This window comes from Vipera berus, assembly GCF_964194415.1.
Source record: "Vipera berus genome assembly, chromosome: 16".
Lineage (NCBI taxonomy): Eukaryota > Metazoa > Chordata > Lepidosauria > Squamata > Viperidae > Vipera > Vipera berus.
The window spans coordinates 6,569,919-6,593,431 of record NC_138219.1 but is presented as its reverse complement, the minus strand read 5'-3'; the positions used below and the strand labels follow the sequence as shown (position 1 = coordinate 6,593,431).

The 23,513-nt window shown below is 47.3% G+C and overlaps 1 protein-coding gene across 1 annotated transcript in view; it reads right to left on the bottom strand.

Moving 5' to 3' along the window:
* PLCB3 (phospholipase C beta 3) overlaps positions 1-23,253 on the bottom strand; it is a gene marked incomplete at its 5' end in the record, with an annotated part of 36,343 nt that extends 13,090 nt beyond the window's left edge. Inside the window, 19 exons of the mRNA XM_081341056.1 lie at positions 942-1,096; positions 1,845-1,969; positions 2,832-2,916; positions 3,710-3,806; positions 4,272-4,336; positions 5,173-5,280; positions 6,438-6,621; positions 7,540-7,624; positions 7,747-7,829; positions 8,369-8,526; positions 11,509-11,655; positions 12,601-12,767; positions 13,584-13,684; positions 14,977-15,052; positions 17,150-17,203; positions 17,456-17,535; positions 19,498-19,641; positions 21,448-21,516; positions 23,239-23,253. Coding sequence (XP_081197182.1) covers positions 942-1,096; positions 1,845-1,969; positions 2,832-2,916; positions 3,710-3,806; positions 4,272-4,336; positions 5,173-5,280; positions 6,438-6,621; positions 7,540-7,624; positions 7,747-7,829; positions 8,369-8,526; positions 11,509-11,655; positions 12,601-12,767; positions 13,584-13,684; positions 14,977-15,052; positions 17,150-17,203; positions 17,456-17,535; positions 19,498-19,641; positions 21,448-21,516; positions 23,239-23,253 — 1,998 coding nt within the window. The remainder of the gene's footprint in view (positions 1-941; positions 1,097-1,844; positions 1,970-2,831; positions 2,917-3,709; positions 3,807-4,271; positions 4,337-5,172; positions 5,281-6,437; positions 6,622-7,539; positions 7,625-7,746; positions 7,830-8,368; positions 8,527-11,508; positions 11,656-12,600; positions 12,768-13,583; positions 13,685-14,976; positions 15,053-17,149; positions 17,204-17,455; positions 17,536-19,497; positions 19,642-21,447; positions 21,517-23,238) is intronic.
* Between the last annotated feature and the right edge of the window lie 260 nt (positions 23,254-23,513).

Sequence of the window (23,513 nt, the reverse complement as noted above, 5' to 3'; positions counted from 1 at the left end):
GTTGAATTCGCTTTCTGATGCAACTCTCTGTATATGCTCAGAAGAACTCTCTCCCACTCAGATTGCTAGCTCCAATAGGTTTGCTTGCCAATTTTTCTCCCTCCCATCTTCCTTCCTTCCTTCTTTCCTTCCTTCCTTCTCCTCCCAACTTCCTTCCTTCTCTTTTTTCCTTCCTCTTTCTTCTCTTTTCCTTCTTCCTTTCCTGCCCTTCCCTTTTTATTCCTTCTTTTCCTTCCTTCCTTCCTTCTTTCCTTCCTTCTCTCTCCTCCCATCTTCCTTCCTCTTTTCCTTCTTCTTTCTTCTCTTTTCCTTCTTCCTTTCCTGCCCTTCCCTTTTTCTTTTCCTTCCTTCCTTTCTTTTCCTTCCTTCCTTCTTTCCTTCCTTCTCTCTCCTCCCATCTTCCTTCCTTTTTTCCTTCCTCTTTTCCTTCTTCTTTCCTGCCCTTCCTTTTATTCCTTCTTTTCCTTCCTTTCTTTTTCCTTCCTTTTCCTTCCTTCCTGCCTTCTTCCCTCCCTCCCTCCTTTCTGTCAATCTTTTTTCTCCCTCCTTCTCTTTCCTTTCCTTCTTCCTTCCATTTCTTTTCTCCCTCCCTTCTTTCCCTTTCCTTCCTTCCTTTCTGCCTTCCCTTTTCTCCCTCCCTTGTTCCCCTTTTCCTTCCTTCCTTCCTTTCCTTCCTTCCTTCCTTCCTTCCTTCCTTCCTTCCTTCCTTCCTTCCTTCCTTTCCTTCCTTCCTCCTTCCTTTCTTTTCTTTTCCTTTCCTTTCTCCCTCCCTTCTTCCTTCCTTCCTTCCTTCCTTCCTTCCTTCCTTCCTTCCTTCCTTCCTTCCTTCCTTCCTTCCTTCCTTCCTTCCCTCCTTCCCTCCCCTCAAAGTCACAACTGTGAGGTATCTACACAGTTTCCACCCAATTTTACCCCCCCTCCACCTCGCCATGCCTCCCAACCTTCACTTTGACGGTGTTTGCCACGATGCCATCCACAATGTCTTCAGTGAAAGGGTCGAAAAACTTGTCCGACCGTCGCATAAATTCGGGCTTGAGCAAGTAGCCGCTCCGGCGATTGTACTCGAAGGTGCCCAGATTCAGCTGCATTGGCAAGTCTGCGTGGAAAGGGGGGGGGGCGGGAGATACCAAAATGCAAACCAAGTTCCTAGTCCTCATTATACTAGCAGAGGCAAAGCTGACGGCAACGAGCAAAGCCGCAGGGTACGCCCTGTGCAGCCCCCACCTCCACACCTCCCTTTTATTTAGAGGCGAAGATTTATTTATCTAGAAGGGGTCGTGTTTTTATTGAGGATTTAAAGCTCCGGGCCACGTTTTCGGGGTAGACAGGAAACTAAACAAATGGGAAATGGGAAATTCATTTATCAAAGCCACCCGCTTTTTGGCTAAGGCACCAAAAACGTTTCAAAAAATAGAAGACGGAAACAAATAAGAATTTTAGTAACCGTCTGCAAAGCACAGGAACGTCCGTTTTAGCGGTCACTCGATCGTCAGATGGACGGCCCACCAATTTTAATAAATTTAATAAATAATAATAATAATAATAATAATTTTATTTGTATACCACCCTTCTCCCGAAGGACTCAGGGCGGTGAACAGGGCAAACATATAAAAGTACAAAAATACAAAAATTAAAAAAGAATTAAATTAATAACCTTGTTGTCCTTCCAAGTGCCTCTGGGTGGACATTTCGAGGGCCAGCTCAACTACAGCCGATCTCATTCAAGCGATCGAAACGAGGCCGCAACGAAAAGTTCCAGGGAAAGAAAGGGCCGCCCTTTTTCAACACATTACAGGCCCGGGCAAGTTCCTAGTCCTCATTGGCATCCAGAAGGGGAAACTCACCCAGGGTTTGAAAATTGAGGGCCACCATCTGACAGCCGGCGTTCCAGAAGAGCTGTGGCATGTAGTTGGAGGAATCCACCCGTGTCCCTTTGGGGTAGATTCGGCTAAGCTGCTTCTTGTTGTATCTGGGAGGGATCCGTGTCAAGGCCGATAAAGCCGGTAAGGGTGGTCAGCTGTCCATCAACGTGTATTTCGCAGCTCAAAGCAATCCCACCCAACCCATTCCTCAGCTTGCCTTTCAATTCAGCCTTCCTTCTAAACCTCAGAATTAACGAACCACGCCGTTGGGTGGGACCCGAGAGGTCATTTATTCCAACCCCTACTCAAGGCAGGATCCCTTTTAGAGCAGTGAGGTCCTAATACCCCTGGGGTTGACCCCGAATCCTGGGGAGTCGTCAAAATTGACCCTGCAGGTAGTCCTCAGTTTAGGGACCGTTCAAAGTTACGACGGCACTGAAAAACTCACGTTGGACCGTTTTCCCCACCGACAACCCTGTCAACATCCCCGGGGTCAAAATTCAGACGCTTGGCGACTGACTCACATTTATGACGGTCGCAGCATCCCGGGGTTATGCAATCCCCTTTTTTGTGTCCTTCTGACGAGCCAAATTCACTCTACAACCGGGTCACTACCTTAACCACCGCAGCGATTCACTTAACAGTAGTGGCAAGAAAGCTTGTAAAACGTGGCAAAAACTCCCCTTAACCCGTCTCGCTTAGCAGCAGAAATGTTGTGCTCAGTTGTGGTCGTAACTTGAGGACTACCTTGTTTTCACCATGTCGAAAAAGAACGCCAGATTCGTATCCCGCCCCACCGTCGTGTTCACTTGGACCGGAGCGAAAACATCAATTAATACGGGAAATACGGATAAATATCAGCCATGCCAAAGCCCAGTCATTTTTTTAAAAAAAGGGAGAAGGGGCTTCTGAGAGACAAGAGACGTGGGTTCGAGAGCTCCACGTTGGCTTGGGAACTATCCAGGATACTCGACAAACTCCATGGGGCTGTTTGTCAGCTGCTCCAATCCTTTGGTCTCCACAAAGGAAGACATTTCATAACATTTGTTGCCTTCTAGAAGAGCAGGAAGGAAAGAAAGAGCGGGGTGTCAGTCTTCTGCGTGCGCCTAGGGTCCCATTTTTCCCGTAACAACAACCCTGCGAGGTAAGGCTGGTCAGAAAGCTAGAGACTAGCCCTCTATCGCTAAGGGAGTTTTCCCCACCAAGTTTGCTTTAAATCTGGCTGGTGGAATTTTGGAGACGCAAAGGAACTGGCCGTCATTCAGTTGAAACGCCCTGAATTTGAGGACTGTCCAGCCGCGTATTTAAGCACTCGAGGCAAGTCTCTAGATCTCAAGGATCACGGGTTTTTTGTTTTTTTTTTGCAAGGAAGGAGGGAGAGTCCAAAAATAAAAAAAATCACAAGGGTGGGAATGAAAACCCTGTTTTGATTATGGTCAGGGTTAGAGTTACCATATGCCCCTTTCTCATAGAGCACGGGTCTCCAAAGGTGGCAACTTTGAAGACTTACGGACTTCAACTCCCAGAATTCCCCAGCCAGCCCTCCCCCACCCACCCACCCCCCAAAAAAACAGGCTGTAAAATCAGATGCAGTCACATGGTGCCTCCCTTAATGGCCGTGACAAATTTTCTGGCTGTTTAACTCCAGGACTCCCTGTATATTTTTTCCCCCGAGAAAATATGGTCGCTGTAATTCAAGACGGCACATTAACCAGGCACCCCTGGGACACATTTCTACACCCCAAAAGATCCCGATTCCAAAGGCAGAAGCTGAATTCAGCCACCGTTGAGCCGGTCGCCATCGCTCGTCCGTGTCTCTCCCCCTTCCCCCCCCACCCGCCACTCACTGCTGGCCGCTTCGAAGGACTTGAACTTGACGGGTTCGATGTAATTGACCAACGTTGACATCTCCTCTGTGGCGTTGACTTCGCTGCTGGCCGTGCCCTGCGGGCGATTGGGGAGTGGGCAAGGGGGAAGAAAAATGGGAAAAACCAGTGTCAGCAAGGCAAAACTTTGAAAACTGTTCCGACCGTCTTCAAACTCCATTTCCCAGAATCCCCTCTGGCTCAAGGCTGGGGGGGGGGGAAACCCGGGAAATGGAATCTTTACCCATCAGGGCTCTCGCAAGGCCTCCTGGGAGTTAGAAAATTAAAACACAGGTCGTCCTCGACTTATAACTGTTCACTCGGTGACTGTTCCACGTTACCACGCCACTGGAAAAAGGGACTTATGACCGTGGTTCACACTTATGACTGTTGCAGCATTCCCCCCCCCCCGGTCAGGTGATCAAAATTCGGACACTTTGACAAGTGGTTCATATGCCGCCCTGAGTCTTCGGAGAAGGGCGGGATATAAATGGAATTAAAATAAATAAATATTTATGACGGTCGCGTACCCCCTTCCACGTACCTCATCGGTTGTAGGTTTTTTGGGGTCCGGCTGTTCTTCTTCCTCCTCGCTCTCCGCTTCCCGGTCTGGAGGTGGGGAGAAAGGAAGGGGTTATGGGGGGGGTGTCTCTGGGATGGGTAAAACGCCACTTTGTGAGCTGAAGCCCCAAGAACTACAGTTCCCAGGTGAGTTAACTGTTAAACATTACATAAAAGAGTCCATCTGGGCTATCATTTAAAAGAGCATTTTTTTAAACTTAGCAAGTTTAAGATGTTTGGATGTCAGCTCCCAGAATTCCCCAGCCAGCAGACTTTAAGATGTTGGACTTCAACTCCTAGAAATCTCCAGCCACCTTGCTTTAAGTGGGATGGACTTCAACTCCCAGAATCCCCCAGCCAGCCTGCTTTAAGAGGGGTGGACTTCAACTTCTACAATCCCCCAGCAAGCCTGCTTTAACGCGGGTGGACTTCAACTCTCAGAATCCCCCAGCCAGCCTGCTTTAACGCGGGTGGACTTCAACTCCCAGAATCCCCCAGCCAGCGTGCTTTAAGGTGGGTGGACTTCAACTCCCAGAATCCCCCAGCCAGCCTGCTTTAACGCGGGTGGACTTCAACTCCCAGAATCCCCCAGCCAGCGTGCTTTAAGGCGGGTGGACTTCAACTCCCAGAATCCCCCAGCCAGCCTGCTTTAAGGCGGGTGGACTTCAACTCCCAGAATTCCCCAGCCAGCCTGCTTCAAGAGGGACGGACTTCCAGAATTCCTTTAAGTAGACTTCAAGTCCCAGAATCCCCCAGCCAGCATGCTTTTAAGAGGGGTGGACTTCGACTCCCAGAATCCCCCAGCCGGCATATTGGGAAACCCTTTTCGTCCCCTCGGTTTGGATCTGCAGCTGTTTGGGGATGCTTTTCCAGGGAAGTCTCACCGATAGATTTGCGGGGTTCCCCTAGTTTTGCCACCCTGTCGGGGGTCTTCTCCTCGCCGTTGGTCAGGATCGAGCCGAGGGTCTCCGGCTGTTCGGCGAAGGGAGAGCCTGAAGGGAGAGGAAGAGACGAGGAGCCCAAATCAAACCAGCTTCTGGCTTTCCTTTGCCAGCCTCGGCTACTTTTCTTTGCCTGCTGCGGCTTCTCCGGCCCGGACGATCTGATCGGCTTCTTGCTCCTGCGGAGCTGCCAGGGCTGCTTGGCGGGAGGTTAATTTCCTGCGCTGCTGCGTGGAAGGACGGACGGCTTATAGAGAGAAGAGGGGCTGTTGTGAGCCAGCCAGGGGCAAATTTAGAATTATGAGTGCGGTCAAGAAGGTGGGAAGTGACGTCTTGGTACTGAATCTTTTTCTTTCTTTCTTTCTTTCTTTCTTTCTTTCTTTCTTTCTTTCTTTCTTTCTTTCTTTCTTTCTTTCTTTCTTTCTTTTTTCTTTTTCTTTCTTTCTTTCTTTCTTTCTTTCTTTTTCTTTCTTTCTTTCTTTCTTTTTCTTTCTTTCCCGTCTTTCTTCAACTTTTCTTCTTTCCTTGCTTACACTCTCGGTTTATTCTTTGACTCCTCCCTCCTCCCCTTCCCCTTCTTCCCTCAATTCCTTCTTCCTTCCCTCCCTCTCCCTCCCATTTTCCTTCCTCCCCTTCCTTTCCTCTTTCACTCCCTCCTCCCCTTCCCCTCCCTCCCTCCCTCCCTCAATTCCTTCCTTCCTTCCCTCCCTCCCTCCCATTTTCCTCCCTCCCTCCCCCAATTCCTTCTTCCTTCCTTCCTTCCCTCCCTCTTTCCCTCCCTTCCTCCCATTTTCCTTCCTCCCTCCCTCCTTCCTTAATCCCTCCCCTTCCTTTCCTCTTTCCCTCCCTCCTCCCCTTCCCCTCCCTCCCTCCCTCCCTCCCTCCCTCCCTCAATTCCTTCCTTCCCTCCCTCTTTCCCTCCCTTCCTCCCATTTTCCTCCCTCCCTCCCTCCTTCCTTCCTTAATCCCTCCCCTTCCTTTCCTCTTTCCCTCCCTCCTCCCCTTCCCCTCCCTCCCTTCCCCTCCCTCCCTCTTCTCTCTTTCCCCTTCCTTCAGCCCCTGGACTTTGGAAAGAGTCGGCTTCTTGACTAACCAAGACTGAACCCAAAAGACAAGCCACCATCCAGAGTCGCTTGGGACGGTGGTCAGACGGGCTGCATGTGGATTTAATAAAAAGAAATCAAAGCAATAACTTTGGGAGCGCCTACCCAGGGCGGGAGAACCCGGCTCGCCCACCCCGGAAGAGTCGCTGTAGGAGCTGAGCGTCTGCTCTAGCACCCGTTTGCGGACGCTGCCTTCCGTCCCCTTGGCGTGGCTCCGGCGCTTCTTGTTTTTCACCAGGATGCGCCCCAATAATTCCTGGGGGCTCGGTAAGGCCACGCCGGGCTGGAGCTGCAGGAAGAGGGGGAAAGTTGGGACACCAGTTGAGCCGAAACACACACACACACACACACACACACACACACACACACACCACCCCTTAATTTGGAAAAAAGCGGCAGAAGTTGAGGACTATCAGAGATCATCTGTTCTTCCCACGTCTCCTCTCTTATTTACAAGAGCTCGTTTAATGACTGTTCAAAGTTACGACGGTGCTGAAAAGTGTGACTGAGGACAGTTTTTCAGACTTAGACGGCCTTCGCAGAATCCCCCAGGATCACAAATTGGGAAAACAGCTGAACCGAAAACGCGCGCACACACACACACACACACACACACACAAACCCCTTAATTTGGGAAAAAGAGGCAGAAGTTGAGGACTATCAAAGATCATCTGTTCTTCCCACGTCTCATCTCTTATATATAACAGGCAGTCCTCAATTGACCAGAGTTCGTTTAATGACCGTTCAAAGTTACGACGGTACTGAAAACTGCAACTTAGGACGGCCTTCGCAGCATTCCCCAGGGTCACGTGATCAAAATTCGGATGCTGGGCAACTGACTCGTATTTATGATCGTTGCTGTGGGCCAAGATCACGTGACACCGTCCCACCCCCTTTTTGCAGCCTTCTGACGATTCGATGGGGGAAGCCAGATTCCCTTAACGACCGTGTTACTAATTGAACTCCTGCAGGGATTCGCTTCAGAAGTGTGGCGAGAAAGGGGATGAGGCAAAAACAAATGCCTCACTTAACAACCGGAATTGGTGGTACGTTGAAGATGACCTGCAAATAGAAGTCAGCAAGGTCCATCAAGAGCAGGGGGGGGGGTCTTCGAACTGGGCACGCTGGCTGAGGAATTCTGGGAGTTGAAGTCCACGAGTCGTCAAAGGGCCAAGTCTGAAGACCCCCCTGATCAAGAGTTACTCACCGGGTATTTTTCAAAGGGATCGATCAGAAGGGCGTCCCCGAAGATGCTTCGGCAGTACTCGGCCATCTTAGCCTGCTGCTTCGCTCTAGAAAGGGGAAAAATCAGTAAAAAGCAGTTTTTCCGAAGCCTCCATAAAAACAGGATATGAGGGGGGGGAAAATGACGTCTCCCACACAGTTCCGCTCTGGCCGCAAGTAGCTTACTCACGAATCAACGTGGTTCTCAAACGAAAGGATGACGGGGTAGGGCGACGTCTTGAAGGCGCTTTCTGCGATGGCCTCGATGACCTCCTGCAACAGAGCGAGATGAGAGCGAAGGGATTTAACATTGGCTGGGGGATTCTGGGAGCTGAAGTCCAGACATTTCAAAGCAAGCTGGGAGTTGAAGTCTTAAAGCATACTGGCTGGGGAATTCTGGGAGTTGAAGTCCACCCATCTTAAAGCATACTGGCTGAGGAATTCTGGGAGTTGAAGTCCACCCAACTTATAGCATACTGGTTGGGGAATTCTGGGAGTTGAAGTCCACCCATCTTGAAGCATACTGGCTGGGGAATTCTGGGAGCTGAAGCCCGCCCATCTTCAAGTTGCCAAGTCTGCGGAGCACCGCGACAGCGCTTTATTTTATTTATATTCCCTATTTTTAACCACCCATCTCCCCCGGGGTTCCTGCCTTGAGACGGGAGGGGGGGTTGGACTAAATGACCTCTCAGGTCCCATCCGATCTCCTGATTCCCAGATTCTAGACTTAAGAAAGACTGGATTGAAAAAGTGAAGGAGGGGGAGGGTCCCTTGCCCTCCAGTGAAGAGAGAGGGGGACCCCCAACAGGCACCTTGAAGGGGACTTCCGTCGTCATGGTGAAGCCGTGAGTGATGAACGGTTCTTCGTCCTGGGGACGCCCCTTCCAGCAATCAAGTTCGATACAGCGGCACCCGCTTAAGAGCACCTGCCGGTACATTTCCACGGAGGAATTGCCCGTCAGCTGCCCGGCTGGAGGGAGGAAAGAGCACACGGAGAGGGGGGAAAAAAGAAAGAAAAAAACAGAAGAGGAAGGGTTAGATAGAGTTAAGATTCCATCACCGTTTCGTTGCGTACAAGTATTAAGCTTGTGAAACGCTCAAGCTTCCTCTTCCCGCTATGCATTCAGGAGGGACAGGGATTCAAATTTATATGCTCTTTGTAGGTAAGGGGATTTACTCACAGGTTGTGTGTAGCGTGCTCAAATGTGTGTTTTGTACGTGGAAACTTTTGAGAACAGGGAACAGAATTGCATTTTTAATGTGTGCCAATGAGCCCACAGTAAAAAAAAATGACAATAAAAGTTATCTGTCTGTCTATCCTGTCATCCTCTCATCTATCTGTCTGTCTGTCTGTCTGTCTGTCTGTCTGTCTGTCTGTCTATCTATCTATCTATCTATCTATCTATCTATCTATCTATCTATCTATCTATCTATCATCTATCTATCTATCTATCTTCCATGGCTCTCTTCTCTCATCTATCTATATCATCTCATCTATCTATTATCCATCTATTCCATCCATCCATCCATCCATCCATCCATGTCTGTCTGTCTGTCTGTCTGTCTATCTATCGATTGATCCATCCATCCATCCATCCATCCATCCATCCTTTCAATCATATCTCTCTATATACTTTCAATCATCTATCTATCTATCTATCTATCTATCTATCTATCTATCTATCTATCTATCTATCTATCTATCTATCTATCTATCTATCTATCTATCTATCTATCTATCTATCTTCCATGGCTCTCTTCTCTCATCTATCTATATCATCTCATCTATCTATTATCCATCTATTCCATCCATCCATCCATCCATCCATCCATGTCTGTCTGTCTGTCTGTCTGTCTATCTATCGATTGATCCATCCATCCATCCATCCATCCATCCATCCTTTCAATCATATCTCTCTATATACTTTCAATCATCTATCTATCTATCTATCTATCTATCTATCTATCTATCTATCTATCTATCTATCTATCTATCATCTATCTATCTGTCTGTCTGTCTGTCTATCTATCTATCTATCTATCTATCTATCTATCTATCTATCTATCTATCTATCTATCTATCTATCTATCTATCTATCCTCTCATCTAACTTTTGAGAGCAGGGAACAGAATTTCATTTTTAATGTGTGCCAATGTGTCCACAGTTTAAAAAAATGACAATAAAGGTTATCTATCTGTGTCTGCCTGCCTGCCTACTGTGCAAGCTTTTCACTTCACAAACTGAGGCCAGAAATGTTACACCCCAGTTCTCCTCTGGGGATGCTAGGAAATGGCAAGCTATTATCCGAGAGAGAAAATTTTTCTTTCTTTGGCGCCAGCTAATTGGAATGGCGTCTCCAGAGGCTGCAACACGAAAGATTCCCACCTTCAATTATTTGAATTATTCTGCAATTGTGTTGCTTTTATTCCCTTGTTGGCTTCGTTTCTACGCATACATCTGAAGTGGCTGGATTCACAGCAGTGCCTGAAGCCTGGTCTTATGCAACTAAGCCATAAATGGCAACGGTTGGGTTTACGTGCCACTCTTAAGCCAAGATCAAGGCAATCATATCAGGGTTTGCCACAATGTTCAAACCATCTGCAGTCAGTTCTGGCCCTGGCTGTTGCAAAACTCCAATTCCCAGCATCCCTCACTTTTGGCCAAGTTTGCAAAGGCTGCTGGGAACTGCACTTCACATAATAATTGAGCACTGCTTCTCAAACTTGGAACTTTAAGATGGCTGGAAAATTCTGGGAGTTGAAGTCTACCAATCTTAAAGCATTGCTTGCTGGGGAATTCTGTGAGTTGAAGTCCACAAATCTTAAAGCAAGCTGGCTGGGGAATTCTGGGAGTTGTAGTCCACCAATCTTAAAGCAAGCTGGCTGAGGAATTCTGGGAGTTGAAATGCACACATCTTAACATTGCTAAGGTTGAGAAATGCTGACTTAGAGCAAAAATTCCCCATCTCTGTGGTAAAGGGTGAAAAAAACAAATTGTACCAATAGATAAAGAACTGGGTGGAGTCCCCTCTGCCTGGTGCCGGAATGTCAATAAAATGTTCAGTGCTAGCCATAAAAAATGAGTCATTAAATTCTTCTCTCAGCCGCAAACTCAGTTTAATGCTTCGACCTTCAAATGCTTCTGCAAATCATCTTGAATTAAAGAACTCGCTAACAATCTCATTTAACGTGGGATGCTCCAATTTTGCGACACCACAACCCTCTAAAACAAGGGTCTTCAAACTTGGCCCTTTTATGACTTGTGGACTTCAATTCCCAGAATTTCTCAGCCAGGCACGCTGGGTGAAGACTTCTGGGAGTTGAAGTCCACAAGTCATAAAAGGACCAAGTCTGAAGACCCCTGCTCTAAAACACTCGACCTCAATAAGTTTAAGATAGGTGGACCTCAACTCCCAGAATTCTCCAGCCAGCGTACTGGCTGAGGAATTCTGGGAGTTGAAGTCCACAAGTCATCAAAGGGCCACGTTTGGAGACAAACCCCGCCACCCCACCCTCCTTTATGTTATGTCAACTGCAGTTCCCAGCAGTCTTTGCACGCTTGGCCGAGTGAAAGGGATGCTGGGAGTTGCAATCACCCGTCTTCAAATTGCCAGGGTGGAGAAACACTGGACGTTATGTGAACTGCAGTTCCCAGCAGCCTTTGCAAACGTGGCCAAGTTTGAAGGATGCTGGATGTTGAAGTCCATAACAGCTTCAAGTTGCCCAGGTTGAGAAACTCTACGCTGAATTGAAACTAAACGAGGCATGTTATAATAAAGAATAAAGAATTTAAAGAAGATAGATAGATAGATAGATAGATAGATAGATAGATAGATAGATAGATAGATAGATAGACAGACAGACAGACAGATAATGCTATATATAGATGATATAAATAAAGATATAGAGAGACAGATGCCTTCACAACTGCCCAGTCTGTATCTATATGTACCTGTGAGGTAGGTATTATGTGAAGAATTAATGAAGTAGCTGCTTAGTGGATGCGTCATGTCGTCACACAGGTCCAGCTTTTCGGGGGGCACGATGGTGTTCTCTTCACCCCCCAGGTAGCGCCCAAAACCCTCCAGGGACATCTGATCTGGGAAAGGAAGAGAAAAACTTGAGACTCCCTTGGCCAAAGTCCTAGAACTTCAAATAAAAGATAATTAACGGACTGACCAGAACCAGGAAAATTTCAACCACGGCTCCAATTCAAGAACCAGCCCTGTCTTATGACTACCGTCATTATGGATATTATTATTATTATTATTATTATTATTATTATTATTATTATTATTATTATTATTATTATTTTCTGCCTTGGTTTTGGTTCGGCTCATGCCAGCCTTGAGCTCAAGAACTGACTCTGGTTTTCCCCACCGCAACGATCCTGCGGGGCGGGCTGGACTAGGCTAGGGTCTGTTAAGAATGACCTTGGGAGATCCGAGGGGGAAGCCACGGAGGGGAGGATGGGCATGTGAAAAAGCCCACTGAAGGGGGAGGAGACATGCTTCAGAAGAGACCTCCCCACCCCCACCCCTGCTGATTTCCCGGAGAGTTAAAAGAAAAGAAATATTTTCATTTTTGCAAAATTCTCTTAAGGGAAACCTGACAGTGAAGAGGTTGGCTAGTTCTCCTCAGTATTTTGCTTCTTTTCCGGACTCCCTCGCAGGGCTGACAGACCGAGAGAGAACCGCTGGCCCGAAGTCGCCCGGTCAGTTTCCCTGCCCGGGGGGGGGGGAGGGTAGGACTCGAACTCTCCACCTCTCGATTTTGAATCCGGCCCCCAAACCACTACACAAAGGGGTCCAAATCATTATTATTATTATTATTATTATTATTATTATTATTATTATTATTATTATTATTATTATTATTATTATTATTGGCATTTGGCTTTTCTTCTCTCTTCTCTGTCCACGGTTTTGTTCCGTTGCCCGCGGACTGCGCGAGAACGGGTTTGTAAAGAGGGACGGTGCCGAGTTCAGGGGACACGCAAACCCAAACCTTGGGGCCAAAAAAAAAAAAGGGGGGGGCATCTTACCCCTTTGCTGGAACTGCTGGTTGCGCTCGTACTTGGCGATCAGCTGGCGCACTTGCGCCCGGGTGAGGGGAGGGTACAGGACCTCGTTCAGGCGGGGATCCCGTTGCTTCTGGTTGATAAACTCCATCAGCTGGTCGAGGCTCAGATACGGCTTCCCCTTGGCGCCGCTGATCGGATTAGGACAGGAAAAAACAAAAAAAAAGGAATTGGATACAGGTAGTCCTCGACTTACGACCTCAGTTTCTGTTGTTAAGTGAGACACTGGCCAAGTGACTTTTGCCCAATTTTACTGCCTTCCCTGCTGGAGTTGTGAAAGGATTTCAACTGTGGTTGTTAAGTGAGAAACACGGTTGTTAAGGGAACCTGGCTTCCCCATGGACTTTGTTTGTCGGAAGTTTGCAAAAGGGGGTCACGGGACCCCCCAGGAGACGGGGCGACGGTCATAAATACGAGTCAGTCACCAAGCACCTGAATTTTGATGGCGTGACCACAGGGAGGCTGCAACGGTCGTTAAGTGTGAAAAACAGTCCTAAGTCCCTTTTTTTCAGTCACGTCGTAACTCTGAACGGTCGCTAAACGAGGACTGCCTGTATTGTGCCTGGCATCAAAGTGGGGTACTGGGGCTATAAACCTGCAGGCCACGGGTAGTCCTTCACTTATGACCGCAACTGAGCCCCAAGTTTCCGTTGCTAAGTAAGACAGCGGTTCAATGAACGTCGTCCCATTTTATGACCTTCCTTGCCGCCGTTAAGGGGAAATCCTGTTTGGCGAAAAGGCTGCCTAGCCCAGAGGGGGCGCCCTGGGACGGCTGAGGTGACTCGCTTAACGGCCGCTGCGAACAAGGTCAAAAACGGTCATATGGGTGACCGGATTGATGACCGTCAAGACTTATGACCTTCACAAACAGGCTCCGTTACGGTCGTATGTTGAGGTGTCCCCGTTTCGGTCTCACAACGGTGTCAGATCCACAAAGTTCGACTTACATCTCCAGCAGGATTTTGTCGATGTCGGGACGAAGGCAGAGTTTGTTGAGGAAACGCTCGAAGATCTCCAGGCTGAATTCTTCCGGCTTGATTGACTCACTCTGGGGAGGAAGCATAAAAGAGTGGAAACGGGCTGCGGATTCCGGAGAAATCGGAATTATTTCTTGACATTCGGGGGCTGGAAAGAGGGGCATAAAGGGAGGCCCGGCAGGAGTCGGAGAACCAAATTGGCTTGAAAAAGGGGGTGATTCCTTCCTTCCCTCCTCCCTCCCTCCCATTCCCTCCCTCTCCCCCTCCTTCCCTTCCTCCCATTCTCTCCTTCCTTCCTTTCCTTCCTCCCTCCCTTTTCCTCCTCCTTCCTTTTCTCCTCCCATTCCTCCCTCCCATTCTCTGCTTCCTTCCTTCCTTCCTTCGTTCCTTTCCTCCTCCCTCCCTCTCCCCCTCCTTCCCTTCCTCCCACTCTCCTTCCTTCCTTCCTTCCTTTCCTTCCTTCCTCCTCCCTCCCTCTCCCCCTCCTTCCCTTCCTCCCACTCTCCTTCCTTCCTTCCTTCCGTCCTTCCTTCCTTTCCTTCCTTCCTTCCTTCCTTCCTTCCTTCTTTCCTCCTCCCTCCCTCTCCCCCTCCTTCCCTTCCTCCCACTCTCCTTCCTTCCTTCCTTCCTTCCTTCCTTCCTCCCTTTTCCTCCTCCTTCCTTTTCTCCTCCCATTCCTCCCTCCCATTCTCTGCTTCCTTCCTTCCTTCCTTCCTTCCTTCCTTCCTTCTTTCCTCCTCCCTCCCTCTCCCCCTCCTTCCCTTCCTCCCACTCTTCCTTCCCTCCTTCCTTCCTTCCTTCCTCCCTTTCCCTCCTCCCTCCCTCCCTCCCATTCTTCTTTCCTTCCTTCCTTCTTTCCTTTCCTCCTCCCTCCCTCCCATTCCTCCCTCTCCCCTCCCTCCCTCCCTCCCTCCCATTCTCTCCTTCCTTCCTTCCTTCCTTCCTTCCTTCCTTCCTTCCTTCCTTCCTTCCTTCCTTCTTTCCTCCTCCCTCCCTCTCCCCCTCCTTCCCTTCCTCCCACTCTTCCTTCCCTCCTTCCTTCCTTCCTTCCTCCCTTTCCCTCCTCCCTCCCTCCCTCCCATTCTTCTTTCTTTCCTTCCTTCCTTCCTTCTTTCCTTTCCTCCTCCCTCCCTCCCATTCCTCCCTCTCCCCCTCCCTCCCTCCCTCCCTCCCTCCCATTCTCTCCTTCCTTCCTTCCTTCCTTCCTTCCTTCCTTCCTTCCTTCCTTCCTTCCTCCCTCCCTCCCTCCCTCCCTCCCTCCCTCCCTCAAGTAAGGCAGATGTTATTGGGGATCCTGGGCAGACTCAAAGGTTTGGGGTGACGCTGGGGAAGAGATCAGAAGCAGCAGCAACCTGGAACACACCCTGTTGAAGTTCAGGCCGCAGGATTCCAAGGCCGTCTCCACTCGCTTCTTGTCAGCCGAGAACATTTTGAGAATACTGCAAGAAGGAAATCCAAGAAAGAAAGAAAAAAAGAGAAAATCGAATCGAACCGGGCTGGCACCACCGAGACTCAGTTTCCCTCGACCGAGCCGTCTCCGGGCCTTCGGATCGCTCCTTCCCATCGTTCCCAGCCCACGGGCCATGGGAGATGGAGTCAAACCAGCTCAGACCTCGCCAAGCAAAAGCGCAATTTTGCAACGGGCCGGAGTTTGCCAGAAACGGACGTGCAAACAATATATTCGCCTTCTTGAGTATATAGACCAAGGCAATTGGGGTTTTAACTGGGGTTTTACATGTCGCAGGGACTTAGTTTAATCTTTTTTAAATTGGTCTTAATTTTTGTATTAATGTTTTAAAAATTATACCCTGTAAACCGCCCTGAGTCCTTCGGGAAAGGGCGGTATATAAATTCAATAAAATAAAAATAAATAAAATAAACCAGATAAGCTTATTTTATTGTGAAGTTTTGTGAACAGGAAGTCTCAAAGCACACGTCCAGATTGTAAAATATTAGGCGGGGTCCTATCCCCCCCCCTCCGCCCATTATGCAGCTTATGTTCGTCTCCGATCTAACCGTTTCCTTGACCCTGCCTCTTTTCTCCTGGTCATTCCCAGAGACCATTACAGGTGGCGGTCCTCAACTTACGACCTCAAAAAAAATCTCTGTCGCTAAGCCGGACGTTTGTTAAGTGAATTTTGCCCCGTTTGGTGACTTCTCTTGCCCCAGTGGCTAAGGGACCTTAGAGGCCATCTAGTCCAACCCCCCCCCTGCTCAAGCAGGAAACCCTATCCCATCGTCCAGTCTCTTCTTGAAAAAGCTCCAGTGTTGGAACACCCAAAACTTTCTGGTGGCGGGTTGTTCCCCTGGCTCATGGTCCTGGCTGTTAGGAAGTTTCAGAAGAACAGACTTGACTTGAGCAGCCAGGACCCGGAAGAAACCCCGGGTCAGATATTCGGCAGATAAATATGAAATATTAAAAAATATTTATCACCATCCAACAATCCTGCGAAGGGAAAGCCACTCTGACCCCAACCCGGCCGGGCTTCTCTCTCCCAAAGAGAGCAAGGAGGGGGGAGGGGGTGACGTCGAAGGAGCCGCGAGGGGTAGATGGTTCCTGCAACTTTCTGTGCTTTGGACAAGGCAGGTGGTCCTCGACTTACGACCACCGTGCCTTCCTTCCTCCCCTCCCCTCCCACCTTTCTCCCTTCTCTTCCTTTCCAATTCCCTTCCCTTCCCTCTGTGCTTTCCTTTTTTTTCTCTTTTCTCTCCTTTTCCAATTCTCCTTCCTTCCCCTTCCCTTCCCTTCCCTTCCCTTTCCTTCCCTTTTTCCTTTTTCCTCTCCTTCCCTTCCCTTTTTCCTCTCCTCTCCTTCCCTTCCCTTTTTCTTCTCCTTCCCTTTCCTTCCCTTTTTCCTTCCCTTCCCTTTTTCCTTTTTCCTCTCCTTCCCTTTCCTTCCCTTTTTCCTCCCCTTCCCTTTTCCATTTCCTTCCCTTCCCCTTTTTCCTCTTTCCCTTTCCTTCCCTTTTTCCTTTTTCCTCTCCTTCCCTTCCCTTTTTCTTCTCCTTCCCTTTCCTTCCCTTTTTCCTTCCCTTCCCTTTTTCCTTTTTCCTCTCCTTCCCTTTCCTTCCCTTTTTCCTCCCCTTCCCTTTTCCATTTCCTTCCCTTCCCCTTTTTCCTCTTTCCCTTTCCTTCCCTTTTTCCTTTTTCCTCTCCTTCCCTTCCCTTTTTCTTCTCCTTTCCTTTCCTTCCCTTTTCCATTTCCTTCCCTTTTCCTCTTTCCCTTTCCTTCCCTTTTTCCTTTTTCCTCTCCTTCCCTTCCCTTTTTCTTCTCCTTTCCTTTCCTTTCCTTCCCTTTTCCATTTCCTTCCCTTTTTCCTCTTTCCCTTCCCTTTTTCCTTTTTCCTCTCCTTCCCTTCCCCTTTTCCTCTCCTCTCCTTCCCTTTTTCCTTTCCTCTCCTCTCCTCTCCTCCCTTCGCCTTCGCCTCCCTTCTCTTACAAGAGTGCAGAATTCAAACCCGCCACCCTACCCAGACAAAGAAAACGAACATGCAGATCCCCGACCCCAAAGAATCTAGGAGAGGAAACCATCTTACTTCTTGACTGGGATCCTCCCATCTTGGTTAACCTGGATTTTCAGCCGGGCGTAGCTGTAAGCACACAATTGGAGAGCAGGAAGGAAAGGCGGAGCTGCTTATCAGGGTCAAAAGATAAGCTGGAAAAGGTGGGTTGTGTTTTGTTTTTTGTTTTTTTTTCCTCCCACCCAGATCGAAATTTGAATTCCGGCTTGGGCCAGTCTAGGTCGCAAATGCAAGTCAAGTCAGCCTTTGGTGAATTAGGAAGCCCCCCCCCCCGTCTTTATCTCAACCGTTGCCGGGGGGGGGAGGAAACAAACCACTTACGCTTTTTGCAAAAAAGTATTTCGAGAAGCGTTTTGCGCGAGGATGTTGGTGGCGAGCTTGAACAGCTCCTCGGCCCAAATCTGGAAGCAGAAGGAGGGAGGGGAAAAAAAACCCACTATAATTCCTTTACGCCCAACAAACTGGGTTTGAAAGCAGGTGGCCTAGAATCACGGCCAGGAATGAGAAGGAGATTGTGGTTGTTTTTTTTTCCCTGTGCTTGGGTGACGGCAAAAGGAAGCCTGGAGGCTTACAAACAATCTGTTTAGTGACTAAGCTACAACGGCGCTGAAGGAAGGGACTTGTGACCCGGTCCTCACAGTTACGACCGTCTCATAGAATTAACCTGATCAAAATTCGGACGCTGGGCAGCTGGCCTGGCTTGATGACGACTGCCGTGTCCGGAGGTCACGCGATCCCAGCTTGTGACCGTCCCGTCAGCCAAGCCGACGGAGGAAGCCAGGTTTGCTTAACGAGTGGGTGATCCACGATTCGTTGAACAACCGTGGCTACAGCGGTCATAAAATCAGGCACGGCTCGTTTAAGAGGCTGCCTCGCTTAGCAACGGGAATGGCTAAGCGAGGTTGTAAGTCAGGGACTTGTTTTTCCCAATCTTTGCTCCAAATATTCTCTTAACGCCATTTGTTCCTTTTGCCACAACTCAACAATGCAAGCCAACACACAGACACAGACACACAGACACACAGACACACACACACACACACCAGCCTGCTCTGGAACTGCGGCACCTCCCGCAAAACAGGGCAGAAGCAGAATAAAATTGCTGCCTTTCTAAATTTCAGCCACTTTTTAAAACGATTAGCCTAATTTGATTTGGAGAGCGAGCAGATGCCATTTAAGGAAGTTGCGAACGCAAAAGCGGAGATCTTTCACCCACGGGCAGATCTGTTTCTAAGCAAAAACAGCTTTAAAAAAAGACAGCAAATAGATATAACGCACAGGGTGAAGAAACCTTGGATTTCTTTGCCAATCAGAAATATAGATTCCGGACTATTTAACCCCAGGGTGGGGGGTGGGGGTGGGGGTGGGGTAAAAAGCCTGTTTACTGCACAGTTCAATTAAATGGAGGTTTAGAAACACTTTTGTTTTTCTATGTTATGGCTTTTTGCATTTCGCTGCCCGGAAGTTGCATAGAGACGAGGTTTTAAGAGACGAGGGTTTTTTTTTAAAAAAAAAGTTTCCCAAAGCGTTTTTGAAAAGTTTTTAAGATGCGTTCAAAAAGCATTACTTTGGAAGAGTGTGTGTGTGTGAGAGAGAGAGAGACGCAACGCTCACAATCATCATGATTCGTGCAAATGAGAACATGGCCATTAGCTGCTTGCCACTGTGCCCAAGATATTCCCCGAAGTTTATTTAGCTTAATCAGTAATCCAGAACTAAAAGGAACAATTCCATAACAGGAAATCTTGAAGCCCGTGCAGTTCCATCCGAACAATTTTACAACCACTAAAATCAAGATGGAAAACCTATTCTGGGGTCCTGGGATCCCCGAGGAAATCAATTCCCTGCATTAAAAAAAAAGCTAGCTTCTCAGGGAGAAAGGATTCAGATTGATTTCTGCCTTGAGGAGCTAGCAATCAGTCATGACGTTTTTCATTATATATATATATATACTGTATATATATATAATGAAATAAGAACAACAATAACAATAACAACAATAAACATTCACATCCGCCTATCCCAGGTCCTTGGTAAGGATAGGTAGACAAAAATGTCAAATCCAGTCTGAACATCTGGCTGACTGAGCAATGATTAATAATAATAATAATAATAATAATAATGATGATGATGATGATGATGATGATGTTGGAAGGGACCTTGGAGGTCTTCTAGTCCAACCCCCTGCTCAGGCAGGAAACCATAGACCATTTCAGACAAATGGCTGGCCAGTCTCTTCTTAAAAACTTCCAGTGTTGGAGCATTCACAGCTTCTGGAGGCAGGTTGTTCCACTGGTTAATTGTCCTGACTGTCAGGAAGTTTCTCCTTAGTTCTAGGTTGCTTCTCTCTTTGGTCTCCTTACCTTTGCTGTATTGTCTTGGACAACCGCCATGAAGTTGAGGAAACTCACGTTGACCAGGTCAGGTCCATGAACGACTGTCAAAAGTTTATCCTCGGGTTGTTGTTCTGGACTTCCAAAGCCCAGGGTTTCCCGAATTTTGGGGTCCTTCAAAAAGACAGAAGACATAGCAGCGTTGAGAGAAGCCGTCTTTACTGGACGGAGGCTATTAAGAAGCGTGGTTTTTGTTAAGAGTCCTGTGTTTCTCAACCGTGGCAACTTTAAGACGTGTGGGCTTCAACTCCCAGCGTGCTTTTGAACGGGTGGATTCCCCAGCCAACAGGCTTTAAGAGGGGTGGGCTTCAACTCCCAGAATCCCCCAGCCAGCATGCTTTTAAGATGGGTGGACTTCAACTCCCAGAATCCCCCAGCCAGCATGCTTTTAAGAGGAGTGGACATCAACTCCCAGAATCCCCCAGCCAGCATGGTTTACGAGGGGTGGGCTTCAACTCCCAGAATTCCCCAGCCAGCCTGCTTTAAGATGGGTGTGCGTCCCAGAATTCCCCAGCCAGTATTTTCATTTTCATTTACGGGTTTGCAACCTAAAATTGTGTGTGTCAGCTTTCCCTAAACTGGATACCTTCTAGACATGTGAAGGTCAGCTTCCAGATTTCTCAGCAATGCCCATGCTAGTGGGGAATTCTGGGAACTGTGGTCCACCCTCTTGAGAAGAAGCCTTCAGTTCCCAGAATTCTCAGCAAGGGTCACGCAGGAATACCGAGAATTGAGAATGGAAGGATGGAGAGGTAGGTTATCAGTCTCAATAACTCGACAAGTCACAGAAAAATATAGTTAAAAACAAATCCAAGCTTAATGCAATGAGACAATGCTCTGACGGGGTCCTTCCAGCAGGCTAAGTTATTACCCTGGTCATCAAATTATTTTAATTTTATTTCCTTTTTTTATTTCATTAATGGAGAGACCGGCAGACTCCACAAATTCCGGGCAGCTTACTTATTCTAAAGGACAAAACAGAAAAAGAATAGACTTTCAAAAACAAAAAACCTATATACCCACCAATCAGAGTTTGGCTTGCAGAAATGGAGCGAGCCAGGGTTCGCATTCTGGAAACAAACCAGAGTTTGCGCACAACAAACCACAGCTTGCGCTCTGGAAAAACGGCTGAGACATTTGCGAAGTGGATTTTGCCCCATTTTTGTGACCTTTCTGGCACCCGTTAAGTGAACCACTTAACAGGTCAGTCACAGTCAGTCATTCCCCATTGACTTTGGGTGTCGGAAGGTCGCAAAAGGGGATCACGTGACACACACACACACACCGGGATGCGGCGACCATCATAAATACGAGCCAGTTGCCGAGTGGCCAAATTTTGATACCGTGACCCTGGGGATGCCGCAACGGTCATACTTAACTGTTGTCAACGATGCTAACATTGGATGTTTTTGCTTTGACAACGTGTGGAGAGGCCACCATTTTCCTTCTTATGTTTTACTCTTAGACTCAGAGTTAGAATTAGATGACACTGGGGGGAGGGGGAGGAACACGCGTGAGAGTTTAGCTAGACATAACAATTCTGAACCTAGTGTGAGAACCAAGGTTACTGAAATGATAAGAACTGGCGGGCTGGAGAACTGGAGGGAGAGCCTGCATTTCAAACTAATTGGAGGATGTGATTTATGACTGTTAATTAGAGGAGGGAATTGTGCTTTGATGCTATGTGCTCAGGGGAGGGGAACTCAGATGTTGGCTTAATGTTGTGGTTCCGACAGATGATCATCTCAGTGCTGTTGTCACTTCAAATGCTCACTGAATGAACCATTGTTAAGTCCGGGAATAGCTGCGCAGGAAAACCAGCCCCAAATTTGGGGGCCTGTCACGTCACCATGGAGTAGAAGAGGTTTGGGGAGCCCGCGCCCCCCCCTTAAAGGTTCCAACCTATAAACCGGGATTTACCTTCGGCAGCTTGGCGTAGCGTCCCGTGCGAGTGTCTCGGACGCAGCTGATATCCAGAACGTCCACTTCCTGTCAATTGGGGGAGAAACAGGCCAAAAAAGGAGAGGAAACGGGTTATGAAGTGAGATAAAGGAAATCTTGGTTACCCAAAGCCTGGAAATTAGAAATATCAAAGGTTAAATTGGAATATTGACGAGAAATTAAAAACTGAGTAAACATTAATAACAGGATAGGGATTTGTTTAGGAAGATTGAGCGTAACTAAGATACGTATAAGCTAAAAATTCAATGATAAATGTAATAGTGACATTTTTATTGAGTTGATATCATTAGACATGTCCTAACTTGAATACGAGACAGTAGATGTGAAGGGAAAAAGAGAAAAAATATCTGACACTGTAGCCTGAGTTTTGCACTAAGACTCTGTTACTGAGCTGTCAACTAATCCAGTCACCACGTTGCTTTTTAAATATCCAAATGGAAAATTGGAAAATTAATAAAATATTATTTTTTTAAAAAAAGGGGAAAAAAAGACATTTCCTCAATTAATGTGCTTTATTAGCACCGTCGCCCACTTCTGCCAGCTTCTCCTGCAGCGACAAGAACCGCAAAATGTGTTAATTAGGCTAGCTAACGAGGTTTCTCTCTTCCTCGCCCCCACGACAAGGAACATATTAATTTTAGATTTGGGGTTTGTTTTGGGGTTTTGGTGTGTTTTTGGTTTTTTTTACGGCCAGAAACCTCCTTTGGTAAAATCTCTTATCTATCTCCGCTTTTGCATAATTCAAGGAAGGAGAAAAGAAACAAACGAAGCAACCGGCAGCGACAAACATTACTGTCTATGATAGTCTGTTGGTGGCTACCCGTTAGCCAGCTTTGAGCCGTTTACCCACACTTCCCTGGGCGGCACTGCAGGAAAAGGATGCACCGTGAAGGAGATGCAGGTAAACAGGTAAATATAATGTAGTTTGAAACCAATTTTTTTTCTTATCTGGGGGCTTTTTAGGAATATATCTATATCTATATCTATTTTCTATATCTATCTATCTATCTATCTATCTATCTATCTATCTATCTATCTATCTATCTATCTATCATCTATCTAAATCCATCCATCACCTGTTGATCTGTCCATCCGTTATGTATTTCTCTCTCTCTCTATGCATCCATCAATCCAACTATCTATCTATTTATACCTTAATCCATCTATCCATCCATTCCTCTAACAATCTATATCTTAATCCATCCATCTATCCATCCACCCATCTATCTGTCCATCTATCCATCCATCTGTATGTCTATTTATGTATTCATCTGTCCATCCATCCGTCCACCCATTAATCTATCTATTATCTATCTATCTATCTATCTATCTATCTATCTATCTATCTATCTATCTATCTATCTATCTATCATCTGTTTTACTATCTATGTATCCATCCATCATCTTCTCCTTCCTTCCTTCCTTCCTGCCTATCTATCTATCTAGTATCTATCTATCCATTCCTTCCTTCCTTCCTTCCTTCCTTCCTGCCTGCCTGCCTGCCTATCTATCTATCTATCTATCTATCTATCTAGCCAAGTGCCTGCCCGCTAGAGGAAAAAAAACAGAAAAGGCAAATTAGAGGCTGAACCGCAAGGAAATTGGGCAGGGAAATCATGTGGTAACGAGGGGGAAAAAAAGAATTGAAAGCTATTGAAAAACTCCCCGGCTTTTCTCCCAAGCGGAGAAAAACAACAACCGCTTTTTGAAAGAAAACACACACACACACACACACACACGCGTACACACCTGAAGGCGAAGAATTGGCAAAGTAAGGGGTTGGTAACATTGTTGTTTTTAATTTGGGAGGATTTTTTCCCCCCCTGCATTTCCAAAGCTGACATTCCTTTGCAAGGTGTGGCGTGTTTTTCCTTCCTCCTTCTTCTTCTTCTTCTTCTTCTTCTTCTTCTTCTTCTTCTTCTTCTTCTTCTTCTTCTTCTTCTTCTTCTTCTTCTTCTTCTTCTTCTTCTTCTTCTTCTTCTTCTTCTTCTCCTTCTCCTTCTCCTTCTCCTTCTTCTTCTTCT